The 20,051-nt window shown below is 45.7% G+C and overlaps 1 protein-coding gene across 4 annotated transcripts in view; it reads left to right on the top strand.

Moving 5' to 3' along the window:
- mid2 (midline 2) overlaps window positions 1–20,051 on the top strand; it is a 104,618-nt gene that overhangs the window by 41,154 nt on the left and 43,413 nt on the right. For 2 of the 4 annotated variants that reach the window (XM_030368321.1, XM_030368322.1), the window contains exons 3-4: window positions 6,878–6,943; window positions 17,382–17,477. The exons of 1 other annotated variant lie outside the window; for it this stretch is intronic. In XM_030368321.1, the coding sequence (XP_030224181.1) occupies window positions 6,878–6,943; window positions 17,382–17,477 (162 nt within the window). The remainder of the gene's footprint in view (window positions 1–6,877; window positions 6,944–17,381; window positions 17,478–20,051) is intronic. One more of the 4 variants, XM_030368323.1, reaches the window with a different exon arrangement.

The raw sequence follows: 20,051 nt of genomic DNA, 5'->3' as shown, positions 1-20,051 counted from the left end.
GAAGGCTCCGAGTGATAAAGGGAACTCTTCCAGAGAAACAGTTTATCCATAGTCCCTGACCCAGCTGCCGCCCTACATAGAGGGGCGGCCGGTGTCAACCCTTTGCCTCATATTGCATCATGAATCTGGAAAGAATATTTGGGGTGTTTGGTGGCAAGCTAAACCACAACACGGTTGTATCTTCTGTGTTCTTTTGTCTCTTACCATCACAAGAGTACTGTAAAAAGATGACCCTCGCCCCCCCACCACACCCAGAGGAGGAGGGGGGAGGTCATGATGAATCATTATGATTACGGTAGCTGTTATCAATATAGATAATAGTTAGACATAAGCTTAGTTTGTGTCTACCGTATTAAACCTGTTCATATTCCTGTAAGCCTCCCTCTCTCTCTCTCTCTCTGTCTCTCTCTCTGTCTCTCTCTCTGTGTTTCTCTGTGTGTCTCTCTCTCTCTCTCTCTCTCTCTCTCTCTCTCTGACACTGAGAGAGGAAAACGAACGGCAAGAGAATGTTAAGAACGGCATTCCTCCACGGTTATATCAGAACAGCCAGATGCCCTCTTTATGCATGTGTGTTTGTGTGTGTGTGCAGCATTCTTTCCACTGTTATGCTAACCCGCTGGTCTGTGCACATGCACTGTGTTCTGCCTTCATGGACGCAGGCACAGGATTAACAAGACCTGTTCCCTGTTTATCCTGACATGAGAAGGTACACCCATTATTACGACCCTAGGAAGTACTCATTCAAGCACTAAGATGTGTTTGTGTTCGAATTGGTCATAGGCACACAATAAGCGTACAGTTCAAACCACAGCTTCCAACAGTGTCTGCCTTTGCATGTACCAGCTGACCAAGCAAAGGGTTCCGTTCCTCCGACCGTGGTCATTGAGAAAGCATCTGTCTATGGGATTCAGCTGCAGCTGTTACTGCTGTTGATGCGTTTGGCTTTGCAAGGTCGCCTTAGCCGCATGGATCCATCACTTCAGCTAAAACCTGTAAATTTACCCCAATAAAATGGATGAGGGAACTCTTTATACTCCTTGTGCAGTAGCAATTTTGTTATTTTCATGGTTTCTATCCAATTCCTCTGCCCAATCTTCAGTTACCAATTAATCAATTCCATATAACTTCCATGTAAAAGCACTCCCAAAAAGCTACAAGTTGAAAGTACTTCCTGGTTTAATTTATTCTAACTCAATGTACACTAATTGGATTAGCAGTTATTGGCCAGTATAAGAATTGAAGAGAAAATGTCCCTGCATTCAACCTTGGTGTCTTCCCCACTTTACTCTTCCTCTTTCCTGTTTTCCATGATACCATTTTAGCCGCTTTCCGCTTTCTCTGCTTCTCTTTTGTTTTCTTTGTTTCCATTTAATTGGACTTATTATCCCAATTGTCGGAAACAAGATGATAGCTCAAATTACGAATGCCCTGCTACCGATACCAGCCCCCTGCAACGTGAGGTAACGCCTGTGAACCCAAGACTTTCTTTCTTTCTTGTTTTTAAGCCCAAAACACCTTATTTTTTTTAATCTGATAGTGTTCGAATTCTCGCTGAAACAGTGTTATTAAGTAATCATATTGGTACTCGATATCAACAAGTACCAAAATGTAAGTTCTTGTACTTTTACTTGGTCTGAGTAAAAGTGGAATCGGTGCACCCCTAGCTAAAATACAAGATTGAGAATTATGACACCTGACCACGCTATGGTTTGATTTATAGGCCAGCTGTTTCTACTTATGCTAGACACATGTTTAGCTCACATTCTAATCCAGCAACTCCCGGCAAATGCAGAAACAAGTCTGTTGTTCTGTATGGAAAGGAAATTACTCTCTATCCCTCAGTGTGCACTAGAACGTGGCACAGAGAATATCAGAGATATTGGCTCGGTTCCAAATAGCATACTTTGTTTTTTTATTTGTAGTAGCTCAGGCAGCTACTCTTACAAATGAAATACTGTTGCACACATTAAGCATACAATTGGGACAAACTACAGGTGATTTCACTGATTAACCCACCTGTAGAGCCACCCACACGACTTTCTGTGGCTTTGTCGGTACTGCATTTCCCCTACTATGTTTTGGGCACACTAAACATTTGTTTCAGAAAATAAGTTGGTAAAATAATTTGTTAAGGTTTTCATTTGACTTCCTCCATTATATAAGTGGGTTAGCTCCAAAGAGACAGGAGTCAATAGATCCCTCTGACCTTATTGCTGCCCCCCAGAAGCCCCCCAGAGCTGAGCCTCACGTCCAGAGACCCACGGTGGACCCTGATCCCCGGTGGAGAGGTGGAGCGCTGGTCAGAAGATCATCAGAAACATATTTTCTCCCCAGAGGTGATACAATTAAATATGTACCTGGATCTGGAATGTGTGTTCCGCTGAAACAATTCTTGAAAATGAAGATGCACTGAAGACCTCTGAGGTCTACTTAGTCCTCCTGTGTTTAAATAGTCAAAACAACTCTCGACCAATCATATTGTCAGATCCAGACTCTGGACCTGACCTTGCTTTTGCAGACTTTAGTAATTAGTTTTAACATTATAATAAAGATTGTCTGTTTAACATCAAAATACAGGCACCTTTCATTCTGAAGCATGCACCGGCATGGCCGTCAAACAGACGATGGAGGACTTGGCAGTGTGCCCTGCGTTTGTGTTCTTGTTTATACTAAGATGTCACTATGTATCCCCACAGATTCTCGTTTCGCTATACAGAAAGTATTGCGTAAGTCACTCAGTGGCGTCTAGAGTGAGCGGTTGTTGTTTAATATTGGCAATCCGGTCAAGTGCATCATATTCATCTCACAATATTTATTCAAAGAACTAACATGCCGTCTCCAAACTCAGTGGGAGGTTATGGATTCACAAGATGGAAATATCCTTTAAGTCTGGGAGCTTATCTTCATGCAGTCCGTTAACCGCGACTCCCCATCTACCCTGATGTGTCTAACACGCCACGCTCGTTATAGGTTCGGCAACGGGCTGGGACAACATGTTTCAGGAGCTATGTTTGGGGATGTGTCCTCTGGGGTTGAGGACTGTAAGGTAAAGTGTTTATTAGGACTGTCTCTTTGAAGTGAGCCGCTAAAAAGCCCAGGCGTGTCCTCTGTCTGACAGACTGGTCCACGCTGTCCTCTTCTGCCCCCGCTCCCCCCCACCACTCATCATTATCCCCCTCATCCAAACCCCCCGGGAACGTTTCCTCTCCCCTAATCCATCCATGTGTGGGGAGAAAATTGGGAATTAAGTGGTGGACATTTGGGCTATTTAAGGAGGCTTTGGCACATCATTAAGATGCAGGGAGGGTGAGGGAGGGCGGCCCGTCCCCTGGGTCCTGTGGTACCCTTACCCTGTGGATATTCCCTGAACTCAGATCAGTACCTCCCATGGGGGCGTTAAGATCCCCACCAACGTGCCGCCGTGAGTGCCTTTGAACGTTAACGCCCGTCTCCTCAAAGGTCACGCGGGTTTGTCCCGAGTCCAAACTTCAAAGGACGCTGCACATATTCCTCTTGTTTGGGTTGCATTCGTCTCAAACCGGTATATACACATAAAATATATTTATCTTCTATCCTCTTGTTGCGCTATCGGTGTAATACAAGTGGTTGAAGCACAGGATTGTTCAGTCACTTCAGCAGCTGTCGCTGGCCCCCTCCCAGCGAGCGAGGAGATCCCGTCGTTCCCCGTCGGTTTGGCCTCACCCTAGCAGACCGTCACAGGAAGACTCTGTCCTATGGAATGTCACCCTCCAACAAAACAAGCCCATTCCTCAGCTGGCTCAAGTTACTGACACATCCTGGCGCTGTGAGGCCTCTTGTTAAAATCGGCTGTAAGCTGAGTCTGTTCTCGGCCCAAATCCTTGAGTTTAAAATCGTTCATTTTCTTTGTAATATTTGTCTGTTTCTCTTACCGTCTCTCTCTCCCGGGCTCTCTTTGTTCACCACGAGCTTCAGAAGCGATCCCGGGGTAATTAAGAGGGCAAAACGAAGACTTTGAAGTGAGATATTTGGCCTCAGAACTAAATCTTGCGTGTGAGACTTGTTTGGCCGGTTATTTTCCTTGAATATTTTCTGTGATGTTGCTCTAAAGCGTGAGAGAATTAGCAACACAATGTTGTCAAGCTTATTAGGCAACGATGCAATGTGGCACAAAACCCAAAACATTATATAACTCGACAACTAAAATGCCTTTCTAGTTTTACAATCATCCCTCTGTGTCATACGTAGAACTTCAAGAAGCATTCACTGCTCTCCTTTTTAACCTGATTGTTGATAACAATTTCCCTTTGACCCATTTCACAATAACATAGCAAGGTTCACCTCAATGATGGGTCGACTTCAAGCTTGTACCTGCTGCAGGATTTAATATGTATAAAATCCATCAATTGATCCCATCTGCTGACTACAGCACAAAGTTGTAAAACACAAAGTTTGCTAAAAATCTTTACGCAGAATAATTCTAATACATTTCATATTTCTTATGAATTTGGCAAGGAATGATCATACACTTTATTTCTTTGTTTCCCTTTTATTGTCTTGTCATAATGGAGACGGTTAGTGACAGACAGTGAGGGAAAATAACAGCAACTAAACCTCTTAGCAGACTCCTGGGTGAACACCAATACACTGGAGGACGTAGCGGGAATTTTCTTCAGCCTCCTCCAGCTCCACCAAGTCACCCACTTGAACATAGGCCTCTCTCTCTCTCTCTCTCTCTCTCTCTCTCTCTCTCTCTCTCCCTCTCTCTCTCTCTCTCTCTCTCTCTCTTTTTCGCTGTCTCTCTCTCTCCTGCTCCCACTCACTCTCACTCTCCCCTCTCCTCTCTCGCTCTCCCTCTCTCTTTCTCTCTCCCTCTCTCTGGGCCTGTCTCTCTGTCTGACCCACCGGTGCAGCCTAATCAGCTTGAGAGGAGCAGGATGCAGAGGCTCAGATTGGAGCATGAAGAGCAAAGGGGCTGGTGTCTACCTCCGGTACCGCTGGTCTAACCCCAGCCGACCGGCCGTCAGCAGACAGGAGGCCACGCTCCCCTGTCCCCTGGTGGAATAAGGACGGAGGGAGGGCGGGAAAGGGACAAGGAGAGGCAGCAACTGAGCAAATAAGAGATAGAAGACAGGAAACTGAGGAATTTAAGGGAGAAGGAAATAAATGGACGGGGGGAGAAAGAGAGGGAGAGGGAGGTCCGTGCTCTGAGCTGACCACCGTGTGTTTCCCGGCTCCTCTCTCTTTCCCTCTTCCAAATCTTTTAGATATTTATTCTTCAGTTTTGCTGTTTCATCTCTGTCAAGGCAGTGCATTCTCCATCCTTCCATCCTTCCTTCCCCTCTCTTCTCCATCTACTGTCCCTGTTTTCCCTGAATATAGCTGACCATATCTTACTGTATCTGCCTCCATCCCTTGCAATCTGTCTGTGTGTCTGTTTCTATATGTATGGCTTTCTTTCTCTCTATCATTCTCTCTAGACTTCTCTACGCCTTTCCTTCTCTTTCTGTGCATATTCCCCTCTATCTTACAATATACTTTTTTCTTCTCTCTATCTTTACTGTCTTCTTCAACTTTGAATCAATCTCTCTCTCTCGTTCCAATTTTTCCGTCTGAGTGAATGCCTTTGATGTCTGCAGCATGTTTTTAATGAGCTTGTTGAAGACAGTGACTCCATATCCTCTCGCTCTCTCTGTCTCTGGCCTTCTCTCTCTCTCTCTCTCTCTCTCTGTCTATCTGTCTATCTGTCTGTCTGTCCCCCCCTCCCCCCCCCCCCCCCCCCTCTCTCTCTCTCTCTCTCTCTCTCTCTCTCTCTCTCTCTCTCTCTCTCTCTCTCTCTCTCTCAGCTTAATAATGCTGCAGGCTCAACCCTCCAAAGCCCCTAACAGCCGAACACATGCAGCCAACACATGTGCACACAAAGGCACATGAACTCACACACACACACACACCCCTCGAGCATGACCTACTGTATCTTGTACTTGCACAGACCCTCAGACTTAATGAATATATATTCACACACACACACACACACATATGGTTCCAAAGCTCAGCAGGTCCTTATGTTATAAACATAGTCACCTCTGTGACAGCGCAGGTGTACCCATAAACAGCAGCACGACATTTGCATATGCACAAAGGCTTTGCACCTGCAAACACTTTGTTAAATGCACGCACGCACATACACACACACACACAGACACACACACACACGCACACGCACACACACACACGCTGGACATAGGAGTTTGTTACACGAGTGTCTCCTGGGAGCCTGCTGGGGTCTGATGTTTTAATCATCTGGGTCTGCAGCTTGCTAATTAATGACCCATCTGTCCCCCCTCACTGATGCTCCACATCAAACTCTGCTTCACACACACACGCACAGGCATGCACGTGCAGACACACACACACATGCAAACATAGGTCCAAATACACACAAAGAAACAGACACAAAAGGCCATTCATACACACAGATGCACACAAACAAAAACACACACACAAACACACTAAAACACAACACAGACGTACACCCTGGTGCAATTCAAAAGCCTTTTTTGGCCATGTGTGTTCCTAGGTTAGACTGGTTGCCCTGCAGGACACTTGGTGCCACACGCACAGTTCCGTGCTGTCCTGTACTCCATGGATTATATCTGTTCTCTACTAAACGGAAGCACCCTCCTGGACCAGTTCTGTGGCCTATGGACGAATATGGATGATAACATAATCCAAAATCCACCATATTCTGGAGCTGCTTTGTCTTTGAGACAGTTGATAGTGTGTGATCAGATCAGTAAGGCTTGCCTGTGTGTGTGTGTGTGTGTGTGTGTGTGTGTGTGTGTGTGTGTGTGTGTGTGTGTGTGTGTGTGTGTGCGTGCGTGCGCGCGTGTGTGTGTAGGCCTATCAGGTGAGCCCCGGCAGAGTTTCAGATGCGGTATTGGAGGCGTCAAAGTCGAGCGCTGCGGTGAGTCTCCTGGCCGCCCCTGAAACCACACAAACACCCTGAAAGACACAGACAGACAGATAGACACCCTGATACACACAGACACACAGACAGACACCCTGATACACACAGACAGACAGATAGACACCCTGATACACACAGACACACAGAAAGACAGACAGACACCCTGATACACACAGACAGACAGATAGCCAGTCAGACACCCTGATGCACATAGACAGACAGACACCCTGATACACACAGATGGACAGATAGACACCCTGATAGACACAGACAGACAGACCGACAAATAGACAGCCACACAGACACAGACAGACAGGCACCCTGATACATACAGACCGATAGACGGAAAGACAGCCTGACAGACAGACAGCCTGACAGACAGACAGACAGACAGACAGACAGACGGACAGACTGTTGGAGCCATTTCTGCTGTTTATGATTTATTTGTGATATTTATATTGTTTGGTAATTTCTGTTATTTTGGAATATTGTAAGTATCGCGATCTAGACTCTGATGTGATGTTTGGTATAGCCTGTGTCACGGGGTGCTTAGTGTTGGGCACCGATTGGGTGTCTAAGCCCCCCCCCTTTTTGGTGATTCACCTTTACTTACAGGTAACAGGTGGTGGGTTGTTTTGAATGGTTTGGCGGGTGTAGAAGGACACAGTTTTTGACCGTGGTCTATATCGTGTTTGTTGCAAACCCTAAGTTGTGTACAATAAAAGCTGAAACTCGAAATACTGAACTCGCGTACTGAACATCTATCTACCCTCGTCAAAGTGGGTCCATGCGAAATCGCGCTGGATGCCACAACATAAGTCAAAAACTGTCCGAATCAATCAACAAGTCTCCGTGTCAGTCTGTGGATTTGAGCCAAGGAAACAAACTTTCGCAAGCAAAGGACTTTGCCTGTTTTGGATTGCCGATACAAAGACAACGCATTGGAAGGATTGTTTGACGCATCCTACAGCAGTCCGTGAGTAAAACGTTTGTTACAGAGAAATGAAATACCTTATTCAAACCACAGCCAACTATTCCGAAGGAGATTGTAAATATTGTCCCAACAGACTGCAAAATGCTGAGAATAGATCGCCGAAAGTAGCGACAAATAATAATTAAAACAGAGTTAAATCTAACTGTGGAACTTTAACCTGGAAAAAGACGTGGATTGAAAAATGAAGCAACTAAAGGATTTAATTGCGTCCCGACGTGCAAAACTGGGAATATGCACGAGAAAAATGAAGGAAACTAAGGTTCTTTTTGATGGACACTCGGGTGTTGAACTAATATGCGAGAGCATTGCTGCGTTAAAATGTGCAATGAGTGGATTTAAGGAGGCGCACGCATCCGTTCAAGCTTTGATGTCCAAGGAAGAGAAGGAGACGGATCATACTGAATGGTATGAACCTAAAAGAAATGACTTTGAAAGCTACGTAAATCATATGGATGAGTGGACACATTCTAAAGTAGAAACACAACGATTGGATTTACAAACAGAAACCGCTCTACAGAGTGAAATTACGCCCGGAGACAGTGCGTCTAGGATTGGATCAAAGGCCTCCTCCTCCTCTCTCCCATCCATGCGCGCACAAGCAGCTGCGGAGAAAGCAGCCCTTGCGGCCACGGCAGCAGGGCTGCAGCAAAAGCACGCTCTCGAACTTCAGCAAGCACAACTCCAAACCAGAATGGAGATGATCGATATTCAAACTAAAATGGCTGCAGCTGATGCCAAATTGAGAGCTTTAGAAAGTTACGATTCAAGTGTTCACCTTCAATCCACTAGTGACTTTACATCACACATTCCAGGTGACGGAATGAATGCATATTTGGAAAGCTATGAGGAGAAATCTCCAGCTGAATTAACAGGACTGGGTGCTGTTCCTAAAACACCTCTCCAGAGAATGATTGAAGAGGCACCAAAAACAATGTATCTCAATACTGGATTAACGGTTCAAACAGAAGCACAAGCACAGACTTCAACCACCGTTAATGTGGACCAGCCAGCAAGGATTCGTAATCGGATAGAACATGAACATGTGACCCCCCCTCTCGATCTGCAACCTGGACTGCCACACAGTCCACTAAACACACAGAATTATCTTGCAAATTTAATCATTCAACAACAAAGACAAGCCTCTCTGCCAATAAGAGAAATACCTGTTTTTAATGGTGATATTTTAAGCTACCGTCCATTTATTCAGGCTTTTGAACATTGTTTTGAAAGAAAGACAGACAGTGACCTCGACCGTCTTTATTTCCTGGAGCAATACACATCTGGTCAGCCAAAAGAGCTTGTTCGTAGCTGTCTACATATGGATGCGAATTATGGGTACGTAGAAGCTAAGCGTCTGCTGAATGCTCGCTTTGGAGATCCGTATCACCTCACAAATGCCTACATTGAGAAGGCCCTGGCATGGAATATCATTAGAGCTGAGGACGGAAAAGAGCTGCATAGCTATGCCCTGTATTTAAGAAGCTGTTGTAACGTAGCCAGAGACTTGTCGGAGATGTCTGAGCTTGACACCCCATCCAACTTAAAGCTGATCCTGTCAAAATTACCATTCAAGCTACAGGAAAGATGGAGAGTCAAAGCATGGAACATACAGGAAGACACGCAGAGAAGAGCTAGATTTTGTCATGTTGTGGAATTTGTTGAAAGGCAGTCAAGAATGTTGTTAGACCCAGTGTTCGGCTCTCTCCAACAGTCACCTGCTAGAAGCATAAAAACACCTGAACAGAGGACTGTGAGCAGGAAAAGTTTTGCTACCACAATCACTCCAGTAGTGACTCATGCACCGCTGAGCGAGGAGGGAACCAGAGAACCAGAGAACCTCTCAAGAGTGGCGTTCACAAAGCCATGCATCTTCTGCAAAGGAAACCACTTCATGGAATCCTGCCACCAGATGGCAGCAAAGCAACATACAGAAAAGGTTCAGTTCTTAAAAGAAAATGGAATGTGCTTTGCTTGTCTTATTAAAGGTCACACAAGTAGCGCATGCAAGAAACGTCTGACCTGCCAAACATGTCAGAAAAAACATCCGACAATTCTGCATATCCATATACAACAAGCCCCAATCCAAAGGCCTTCTGCATATCAGGGCCACACTAGCCATAGTGGCCAAGTGGAGCATTCCACCATTACCAAAACCAGAAGTAATTCAGTTGGTGTTGCATTGGCTACGAAGCATACTGGGGCCGGTGCATCTGACTGTAAGCTTGCCATTGTGCCTGTGAAGGTAAAGAGTGTGAAAAGCAACCAATTCATACAAACCTACGCATTCCTCGATCCTGGAAGCAATGCATGTTTCTGCACAGAGAAGCTGATGGAAGATCTGCATGTTGAGGGCAGAAGAACTGAAATCCTACTACAAACAATGGGACAAGAAAGCGTTGTCACTTGCAGCATTGATGGAACAGACTTTATGCACTTACCTGAAGTATTCACGCAATCCAGAATCCCAGTGGGCCATGAGAACATTGTTGCACAGAAGGACTTGCAGAAGTGGCCATACTTAAAAGACGTTCAACTTGCAGCCATTAAAGCAGATATAGGTCTGCTTATCGGGGCCAATGCCCCATGGGCACTGGAGCCTTGGAGAATCATTCACAGCCAAGGAGACGGGCCTTATGCTGTCAAGACCCACTTAGGATGGATCATCAACGGACCATTGAGTGGTGGTGCACCTACTGATGAACGTGGCCGACCGTGTGTCTCTTCCAACAGAATCTCTGTGACAAGATTAGAGGAACTGCTGGTCAAGCAGTACAACCTGGACTTCCCGGAAAGGGCTTGTGAGGAGCAATCTGAACTGTCTTTTGAAGACAAGAAATTCTTGAAAATTGCTGATGAGTCAACTGTGAAGAAAGATGGCCATTATATGATGCGACTGCCCTTCCGGGATGAGAACTTGACCATGCCAAACAACAAGACTTTAGCAGAGCTCAGAGCCATGGCGCTGCGGAGGAAGCTCATGAAGAATGAGTCATTTCGTTCAGACTACAATAAGTTCATGAATGCAATGTTTGACAAAGGCCATGCTGAGCAGGTACCAGATGACCAACTGTCAAGAAGCGATGGTAGGGTGTGGTACATACCCCACCATGGAGTATACCACAAGAAGAAACACAAAATCCGTGTAGTATTCGACTGCGCTGCATCATTTCAGGGCACCTCACTCAATCTTCAGTTACTGCAAGGACCTGATCTGACAAACACACTCCTGGGCGGCATACTCAGATTCAGACAGGAACCAGTGGCCATTATGGCAGATATTGAGGGGATGTTTCATCAAGTCCGAGTCCCTGAAAATGATGCTGACTTCTTGAGGTTCCTATGGTGGCCTCACGGCAATGTCGACCAACCCCTAGTTGAGTACAGAATGGTAGTACATCTTTTTGGCGCTGTCTCCTCACCAAGCTGCGCCAACTACGCTTTGAAGAGAACTGCCATTGATAATGAGGGCCAGGTGGACAGAGACGTTCTAAATACCATCAGAAACAACTTTTATGTCGACGACTGTCTTAAATCTGTTACCTCCGACCGACAAGCCATACGTATGGTCAGTGAACTCAGAGCGGCATGTGCAACAGGAGGCTTTAAGCTAACTAAGTGGGTGAGCAACAGCAGATATGTGTTAGCCTCAATCCCAGAAGAAGACCGAGCTTTGAAGGAAATTGCAGATGTCAACCTGGAGAAGAGTGAGCTACCATTAGAGCGCGCTCTTGGTGTGCAGTGGAACGTTGCGTCAGACACCTTTGGCTTTAATCTCTCTCTAAAACAACAGCCTTACACACGGCGGGGCATTCTCTCAGTGGCCAACTCTGTTTTCGATCCTCTTGGATTTCTTGCACCTATGGTCCTTCCAGCAAAGAGGATAATGCAAGAACTCTGCAGAGGAAGCTATGGATGGGACTCAGAGATTCCTCCCTCCGCTGCCAAGAGATGGGAGACATGGATCTGGTGGTCTGAGCCAGTTGACAATCCATAACATCAGAAGATGTTACCGGCCACAGGACTTCGGAGAAGTTTCTTATGCCCAGCTACATCATTTCTGTGATGCCAGTGAGGTGGGATATGGCCCAGCGAGCTACTTGAGACTCACCAACACCAGAGGTCTCATTCACATTGCCTTTGTGATGGGCAAAGGAAGAGTAGCCCCGCTGAAACCGATCACCATTCCCAGACTGGAACTAGCAGCCGCAGTCCTGGCCGTTCGAATTAACAGAATGCTGGAAAAGGAGCTTGAATACTCTCTTCAGCCACCAGTCTACTGGACTGACAGCACCACTGTCATGAAATACATCTTCAGCGACACCATCCGCTTTCAGACATATGTAGCGAACAGAGTATCCACCATCAGGGATCTGTCAGAGAAGTCTCAGTGGCGATACGTGAGCAGTGTCCTCAACCCTGCGGATGACGCCTCTCGGGGCCTGACGGCTGAAACATTTCTGAAGTCTGAAAAATGGCTACATGGTCCAGCCTTTCTGAAACAGCCAGAGAAAACCTGGCCCAAATACCCAGAGAATTCCATCTCTCTTGCTGCTGATGACCTGGAGATCAAAAAGACTGTTGCAGTCTTTGGCACAGCTGCAACAGAAACACGAGATCCGGTCACTGAATTCATTAAGCACTTCTCTTCATGGGATCGCCTCAAAAGAGCAACAGCAAGGCTCCTGCAATTCAGGGATCTGCTCATACATTTGAGCAGAAAGAGAAAAGCTGCAGCACTCGCTCACCAACAGTCCGAGGTACCTGGAAAAGATCCAAAGGTACAGACACAGGAACATCTGTCTGTTGAAAATCTTGCACGTGCTGAAGAGACTCTCTTGCGCTGTGTTCAACAACTACACTTCCGGGAGGAGATCTCAGCACTGGAAGCAGGAAAGATTACTGTTAAAGCTAGCAGCAAGCTTTTCAAACTTGACCCTTACCTCTGTGATGGAGTACTGAGAGTAGGCGGAAGACTGAGTAGGATGGCAATGCCGGAAGAGTTCAAGCATCCGGCCATTCTACCCAAAGACAGCCATCTGACCAGACTGCTCCTGCATCACATCCATATTTCGGTAGGCCATGGTGGCAGAAACCAGATGCTTTCAAAACTTCGCCAGAAATACTGGGTCATAAAAGCCACTTCTGCCACCAGAACAATCTTGAAAAACTGCATATTCTGCAGACGTTGGCACACTCCCCCTAGTGTGCAGAAAATGTCTGACTTGCCTCTCAGCCGAACACAGCCGAACCACCCTCCCTTCACCTACGTGGGCGTTGATTACTTTGGCCCAATAGAAGCAAAGAGGGGCCGGAGTGTGGTGAAAAGGTACGGCGTCATATTCACCTGCCTTGTCAGTAGAGCCGTCCATCTAGAGCTGGCACATTCTTTGGACACTGACTCTTGTATCTGTGCTCTCCGAAGATTCATGTGCAGAAGGGGTCAGGTCAAAGAAATGTTCTCTGACAATGGCACAAACTTTGTAGGAGCAGAACGTAAGCTGAGAGAGTCACTTGCTCTTTTGAATAATGACACGATCCAGCAGCGCTTGTCAGCAAGAGGAATAAAGTGGAGTTTCAATCCGCCTTTCGGCTCACACCATGGAGGCGCATGGGAGAGACTCATCCGTACTGTCAAAAAGGTCCTCTACTCTTTCGTCAGACAGCAGATGTTGGATGACGAGAGCCTGCATACTGTTCTGTGTGAGGTAGAAACCATCCTAAACGATAGACCTCTCACTGCAGTTTATGATTGTGCACGTGATCCAGAGGCCCTCACACCCAATCATCTGCTCCTGCTGAAAGGAAAACCGAAATGCTCCACGTTTATTATTGTATAATTGTCAATTGGATATTATGGACAATTAGGGGCCGGGATGTTGGAGCCATTTCTGCTGTTTATGATTTATTTGTGATATTTATATTGTTTGGTAATTTCTGTTATTTTGGAATATTGTAAGTATCGCGATCTAGACTCTGATGTGATGTTTGGTATAGCCTGTGTCACGGGGTGCTTAGTGTTGGGCACCGATTGGGTGTCTAAGCCCCCCCCCTTTTTGGTGATTCACCTTTACTTACAGGTAACAGGTGGTGGGTTGTTTTGAATGGGTTGGCGGGTGTAGAAGGACACAGTTTTTGACCGTGGTCTATATCGTGTTTGTTGCAAACCCTAAGTTGTGTACAATAAAAGCTGAAACTCGAAATACTGAACTCGCGTACTGAACATCTATCTACCCTCGTCAAAGTGGGTCCATGCGAAATCGCGCTGGATGCCACAACACAGACAGACAGACTGACAGACAGACAGACAGACAGACAGACAGACAGACAGACAGACAGACAGACAGACAGACAGACAGACAGACAGACAGACAGACAGACAGACAGACAGACAGACAGACAGACAGAGGACAGACACCCTTAACATCCCGGTTGTCATGGACAGTGAAACATTCTGACAGTGACGGCCACTGACCGACTGACGAGCTGACAGACAAGACAGTCAGAAGGGCATGATGGATGGAACGATAAATCTGGACAGCTGATATAAGCAGGCGGAGTCGTAAAATGATCCACAGCCTAGAAGAGGCAACACTGTCCCGACATTAATACAGAACCCCAGCAGATGAACATCTGATATACTGATATATATAGTACCTATAGTGTATGGAGCCGCATATGCTGTTAGACTCAAACTGCAGAAAACATATACTCACTAGAGAAGTACCAGCACCAGACAGAAGACCTCAGAGAGATCTGCCAAGAGAGAGAGAGAGAGACGGAGAGAGACAGAGAGAGAGACTAAGAGATGGACTGAGAAAGAGAGAGAGAGAGACATACAGTGAGAGAGTGAGAGAGGGAGAGACAGACAAAGACGCAGACAGACAGTGAGAGAGGCAGACAGAGAGAGAGAGAGAGAGAGAGAGAGAGAGGGACCAGCATGAGCTGATCAGGGCGGTGCGGGCCAGGTGCGGCAGTCTGGGTCCCCCGTCCCCGTCCCCCTCCCCCTCACATGCATGCCCCGCCCGGCTTCAAACGCACGCTGCTTTCATCTGCCGCTCTGTTTCATGGCTGCCTCCGCACAGCCTGTTGTTGTTGCTGTTGTTGTTGTTGTTGTTGTGGTTGGTGTGGTTGATGTTATTGTGGCCGGTGTTTTTTTCTTCAAATGCGTTTGATGCTCCATTACCGCCGTCGCCGATTTGCCTTCGTTATGTGGCGGGGTTTAATTCATGATGTTGTGTATCTGTCAACACTTTGCAAAGTGCTCTGGTGCGTGGATGAATGTGTGTGTGGTTTGGTGTATGTGGATGGGTGTGTGTCTGTGGACGGGTGTGTCTGTGGATGGGTGTTTGTGTGGTTTGGTGTATGTGGACGGGTCTGTGTGTGGATGGGGGTGTGTGTGGTTTGGTGTATGTGGACGGGTGTGTTTCTGTGGACGGGTGTGTGTGTGGATGGGTGTGTGCGTGGACGTTTGTGTATAGACGGGTGTGTGTGTGTGGACGGACGTGTTTGTAAGGCTGGGTGTGTGTGTGTTTGTACTGGTGTGTGTGTGTGTGTGTGTGTGTGTGTGTGTGTGTGTGTGTGTGTGTGTGTGTGTGTGTGTGTGTGTGTGTGTGTGTGTGTGTGTGTGTGTGTGTGTGTGTGTGGAAGGGTCTGTGCGTGGTTGGGTGTTTGCGTGTGGACAGGTGTGTTTGTGTGTGTGTGTGTGTGTGTGTGTGTGTGTGTGTGTGTGTGTGTGTGTGTGTGTGTGTGTGTTTGTGTTTGTGGACGTGTGTGTTAGTGGTTGGGTTTGTGTGGACGGGTGTGTGTGAGAAGGTATTTCTGGACTTGTGTGTGTGTATGTGTGTGTTTGGATGGTTGTGTGTGTGTGTGTGTGTGTGTGTGTGTGTGTGTGTGTGTGTGTGTGTGTGTGTGTGTGTGTGTGTGTGTGTGTGTGTGTGGTTTTGTCTTGGCTTTCGGACTAGGTTTGAAGTGCTAATAGCGTATTATGTAATCATTAAATCATCAGCTAAGGCTTCTTGGTTTGATCCTTCAAGGAGAATGTTTGGTTGTTGATGCAACTTGAAAGTCAAGCCCGCCGTACCAAGTGCTGTCATTGTGTTTATGTGCGTATGCAGTAACCACTGAATATTCATGGTCATTCCGGTTCCGGACTGACCGTGTTTTATGAGCAGAAAGCCTGCCAACTGGGCAAACACGAAGTAGGGTTGTTTATGTTTGTAACTTGTTCTTCCCAGGCTGTTTAATGTAACTTGTATTTGATAATGAATCAAAAATATTGATGGGATGATCAGCAATGAAAATCATTCCCTCAAAGTTCCCACAAACTCTGCATGGCAAGCCTCTATTCAGTCCTAGATATATCTCATATTGTTTCCTAGGCTAGGATAGGCAAGAAAGAGAGTTCTAGGAGAGACAGTAGTTTGAAGAATTCACATCGTTGTACCCTGGCTTATGAATACTTTTTCTCATTAATACTTTGTTTTCTTATTCCCTCGACTGGGAACCAATATGCATATCTAAATATTTAGCGCCTCACCGAGGCTGACAAAGAAACATAATTACAGCACACACTTCATTATTCATGTGATGTGCATGGCACATACATTACAAATCAAACGGTGGTTTTAAATACCTCCATTGCTTGTTAGCCATGCACCGTATTAAAAGTCTACCCCAAGTTTAGACCATTGATAATTCTACATTGATTTGAATTTAGAAAGGATTTCAGATGGGATCTTGTTTGTTTCATTAGGGCTGTTGTTTATATCGCACACGGTTGTGTATATAGGTCAGGTCTCTGAGGACCTAAACAGGCGCAACTTGAAGAATGTGGCATAGAGCTGGTTGTGCACGTTACCTGTGGGTGCAGTATAGCGTCTGTAACATTCAATGAAACATAACCAACTGCTTCCAACCGAGCCATATGTTTCTGATCCGCTTCATGAGACAAATATGCCGAGTGGCTTCCAGGATCATTATTTTAGTGGTCGATAGGGACGGATGTGAGACCCCAGTGGAAGGGAGCCTGTAGCTCTGTGGTGTATCATTAAAACCACCTCAGAAACAATTTGGGAATAGTGTTGCTCGTAAATCCACACATAATTAAGTTAGAGAAAGTCAGGCCAATTTTGTTGGTGGTTTTCTGGCATAATTCAGAGGTTTTTTTATACATGGAATTCTAAAAAAACCTTAATAGAATCCACAAACGGCTCCAATAGAATTAGTAAGAGCAGAGAGTGATGGTTGTTAAATGTGTTGAAACATGCTCGCCTTCACTTCACTTGAGTGAGTAACTGGTTCACAGTGTAGTTTAAAATGTCAGTCAATCCCTGAGATGTGCTTCTGCTAAGTCAGTATCGGGTACCTTTGTCCCTTTTCACTCTCCATACTCCCGGACCTCCATCTCCCTCCATTAACCACACATCTCTTGCCTCCTCGTAGCAAACCCTGGAGAACAACCTGACCAACCTGGTGAAGAGAAACAGCGAGCTGGAGAACCAAATGGCCAAGCTCATCCAGATCTGCCAGCAGGTGGAGGTGAGCCATCCCGTGGACGTGTGTGTGTGTGTGTGTGTGTGTGTGTGTGTGTGTGTGTGTGTGTGTGTGTGTGTGTGTGTGTGTGTGTGTGTGTGTGTGTGTGTGTGTGTGTGTGTGTGTGTGTGTGTGTGTGTGTGTTTCTACCTGCAACTAGGTGTGCCTGCATGCACAAACGCCTGCATTAGTGTGTTACAGGCATGTGTATGTGTCCACCATCCACATTCATCTCCGCTCTCCCGCCCGTGACTTTCACACGTCCTCATTAATTTGTGAACATCGACTGCTCCTATAGACAGGGCTTAGCACTCCGCTGTAAACGGGGAGCAGTACGTGGGCCCCTCGGCCATCCTAACCTTCACGGTGGAGATTCTCTGGTGCCTACAGACGCCTGGTAGCAGCTTTGGCCCAGTAGTGGCTTGGTAGTGGCCGCGGCCTGGTAGTGGCTTGGTAGTGAGTGTTGAGTGTTGAGTGTGCTCTTGTTTGTTAGAGCGCAGCTTTAAATCCTCTGCCCTGTTGTTGTTGCTGCCTGCTGCTCCTTTTAATTAGCGGTTTGTTCCAATCTATTGTTCTCTTCTTTCTATCATCCTTTGTTTATGCGTTTCTCATTGTCTCTTGACAGTAGTCAATGCACTGGCAATAAAGAAATACTTGCTTCTGTCCTGGTCGCTGGCTGCTGGCCAGAGAATGATTGGACTCTAAATTGAACACTTTCTGTCTTTATTTCTTCCTTCTTAATTTCTTGGCACTATTTAAAAGAACACAATTCCATTATAAATCCAAAATTGTATCTGTAGCGCTGGTACGATTTATTGTTGCAACTTCAAACCGGTTATTAAAGCTTGGGTATGCAGTTTGGAGGAACCAGCCAGAGGAAGATAGATTTTGTATCCAACCCAAAAACTCCCACCCTTCCCATCAGGCCTCCCTTCAAAGCCACTCCCCTAAAGCGTATGACTAGCTTGCTCACTTTAGTACACTCTGGTAGTGTGCAATGAGTGTCAGGTAAGTAGACAGACAGGTAAGCCATCCAATCGTTTCATTCGTGCCGAATGTGATGTTTGGCTTAGCAAGCCTGCCACAGCCTCTGATACCAGATTGTTTATTTCGTTTATTTAGTGTTTATTCGATTTATTGATTGTTGTCGGGATGTTGAGAATTTCCACAAATACAACCAAAAACATGTCAACAAATATGACCAATATAATGCATAAAAAATATATTGCCTAACCCAGGTTTAAATTTTTTATTTAGTTGTTGACATTATGGTTTTAAACTGGAGATGACACAGAATTGAGTATATTGTTATTATTTCTGATGGATATTACAGTATCAATGAGACCAAAAATATCAAGCTATGTTCTAATAGCCATAGCTTGATAAGGTAAGATTGCGTTGTCTCCTAATTTAGATGTGAGTGTAAGCTATGGAGAAAAGCCTTTCTATAAATATCAGCGGCCACAGCTGAGCATTAATGGGGCTTCTCCTCCTCCACAAGCCGGTGACTCAAGCTCACCGACTATCTCCCCCTGACTCCCCTTCAGATACCCCTGACATGTATGGAGCAGATACAGTCATGTCTAGAGTCTAGTGAGTCATGCTGCTTACTAGTCCATACACCCAAAGACCATGTGAAGTTGAATATCTCTACAAAAAGCAGTGTTTAAGAATAATGAATAGCAGTCAGTAACAGGATCACATTCTCTAACAAAATTAAGGCAAATTAAGTACCCCTGAATAATGTAACAAATATATGGTACTTGCAATTCAATGTTTAAAATATGTCAGATGTTAGCAGTACAATGATATTCAAGCTCCCTAATTCGCTAACAATTTAATAATAATAAAATACAAATGTAAAACAATGTATAAAGTTACACACCATATCTCTAAGTGTTATTAATGATTATTATGAATATAATTTGTTCTTGCATCTTTGTCTTGATATTGTAGCGTAGGGTGAAACGTTATCTGCGGTTCTTGCGTCCCCTTTACCGGACAACTACAGGAACTGCCTTTATTTACACAACACCCACAGAACACACAACCATCACAAGGCTTATCCTACCACCCTAAACATCGCAATGGCGGAGTCCGAATTTCCCACCTCCACCTTCAACTAGGTGTGTACACTATAACTGCACCACTGCAACCACCTAATGTCAGAACCGCAAAGCACCCCGGAGGCATGCGTAAAGTCCAACTAATAACGGTCTGGACCCTCAAAGGATCCTTTGCGGCACTCAGGACCGGTCGCCACAGTACTAAAGATGCCCAGGATGGTATATCGTTGGCAGTAGCAGATTCTCACAAAGCATTGTTTACCTTTGCTATTCCCATCGGTGAAGCGCTGTATATTCTGTGGCGAAATGTTGTGCCCTCAAGTCAAAGTAGATTGCAGTCAAATAACATGCACAGTAGATATGCGAAATGACAGCTCATAGTTGAGTGTATTTCATCGGTTGGCATCCTCAAGTAACCCTGAGGATGCATAACCTTATGTATCTGAAAGGATGGAAGACAACAAAGTAAGACAACGTAAGAAAGGTAAATCAATGAGGATCGGAGTGGCACGCA

The sequence above is a fragment of the Gadus morhua genome, chromosome 10 (genome assembly GCF_902167405.1).
Source record: "Gadus morhua chromosome 10, gadMor3.0, whole genome shotgun sequence".
Lineage (NCBI taxonomy): Eukaryota > Metazoa > Chordata > Actinopteri > Gadiformes > Gadidae > Gadus > Gadus morhua.
The sequence above is the reverse complement of the archived record's forward strand: the minus strand, read 5'-3'. Positions and strand labels throughout refer to the sequence as shown.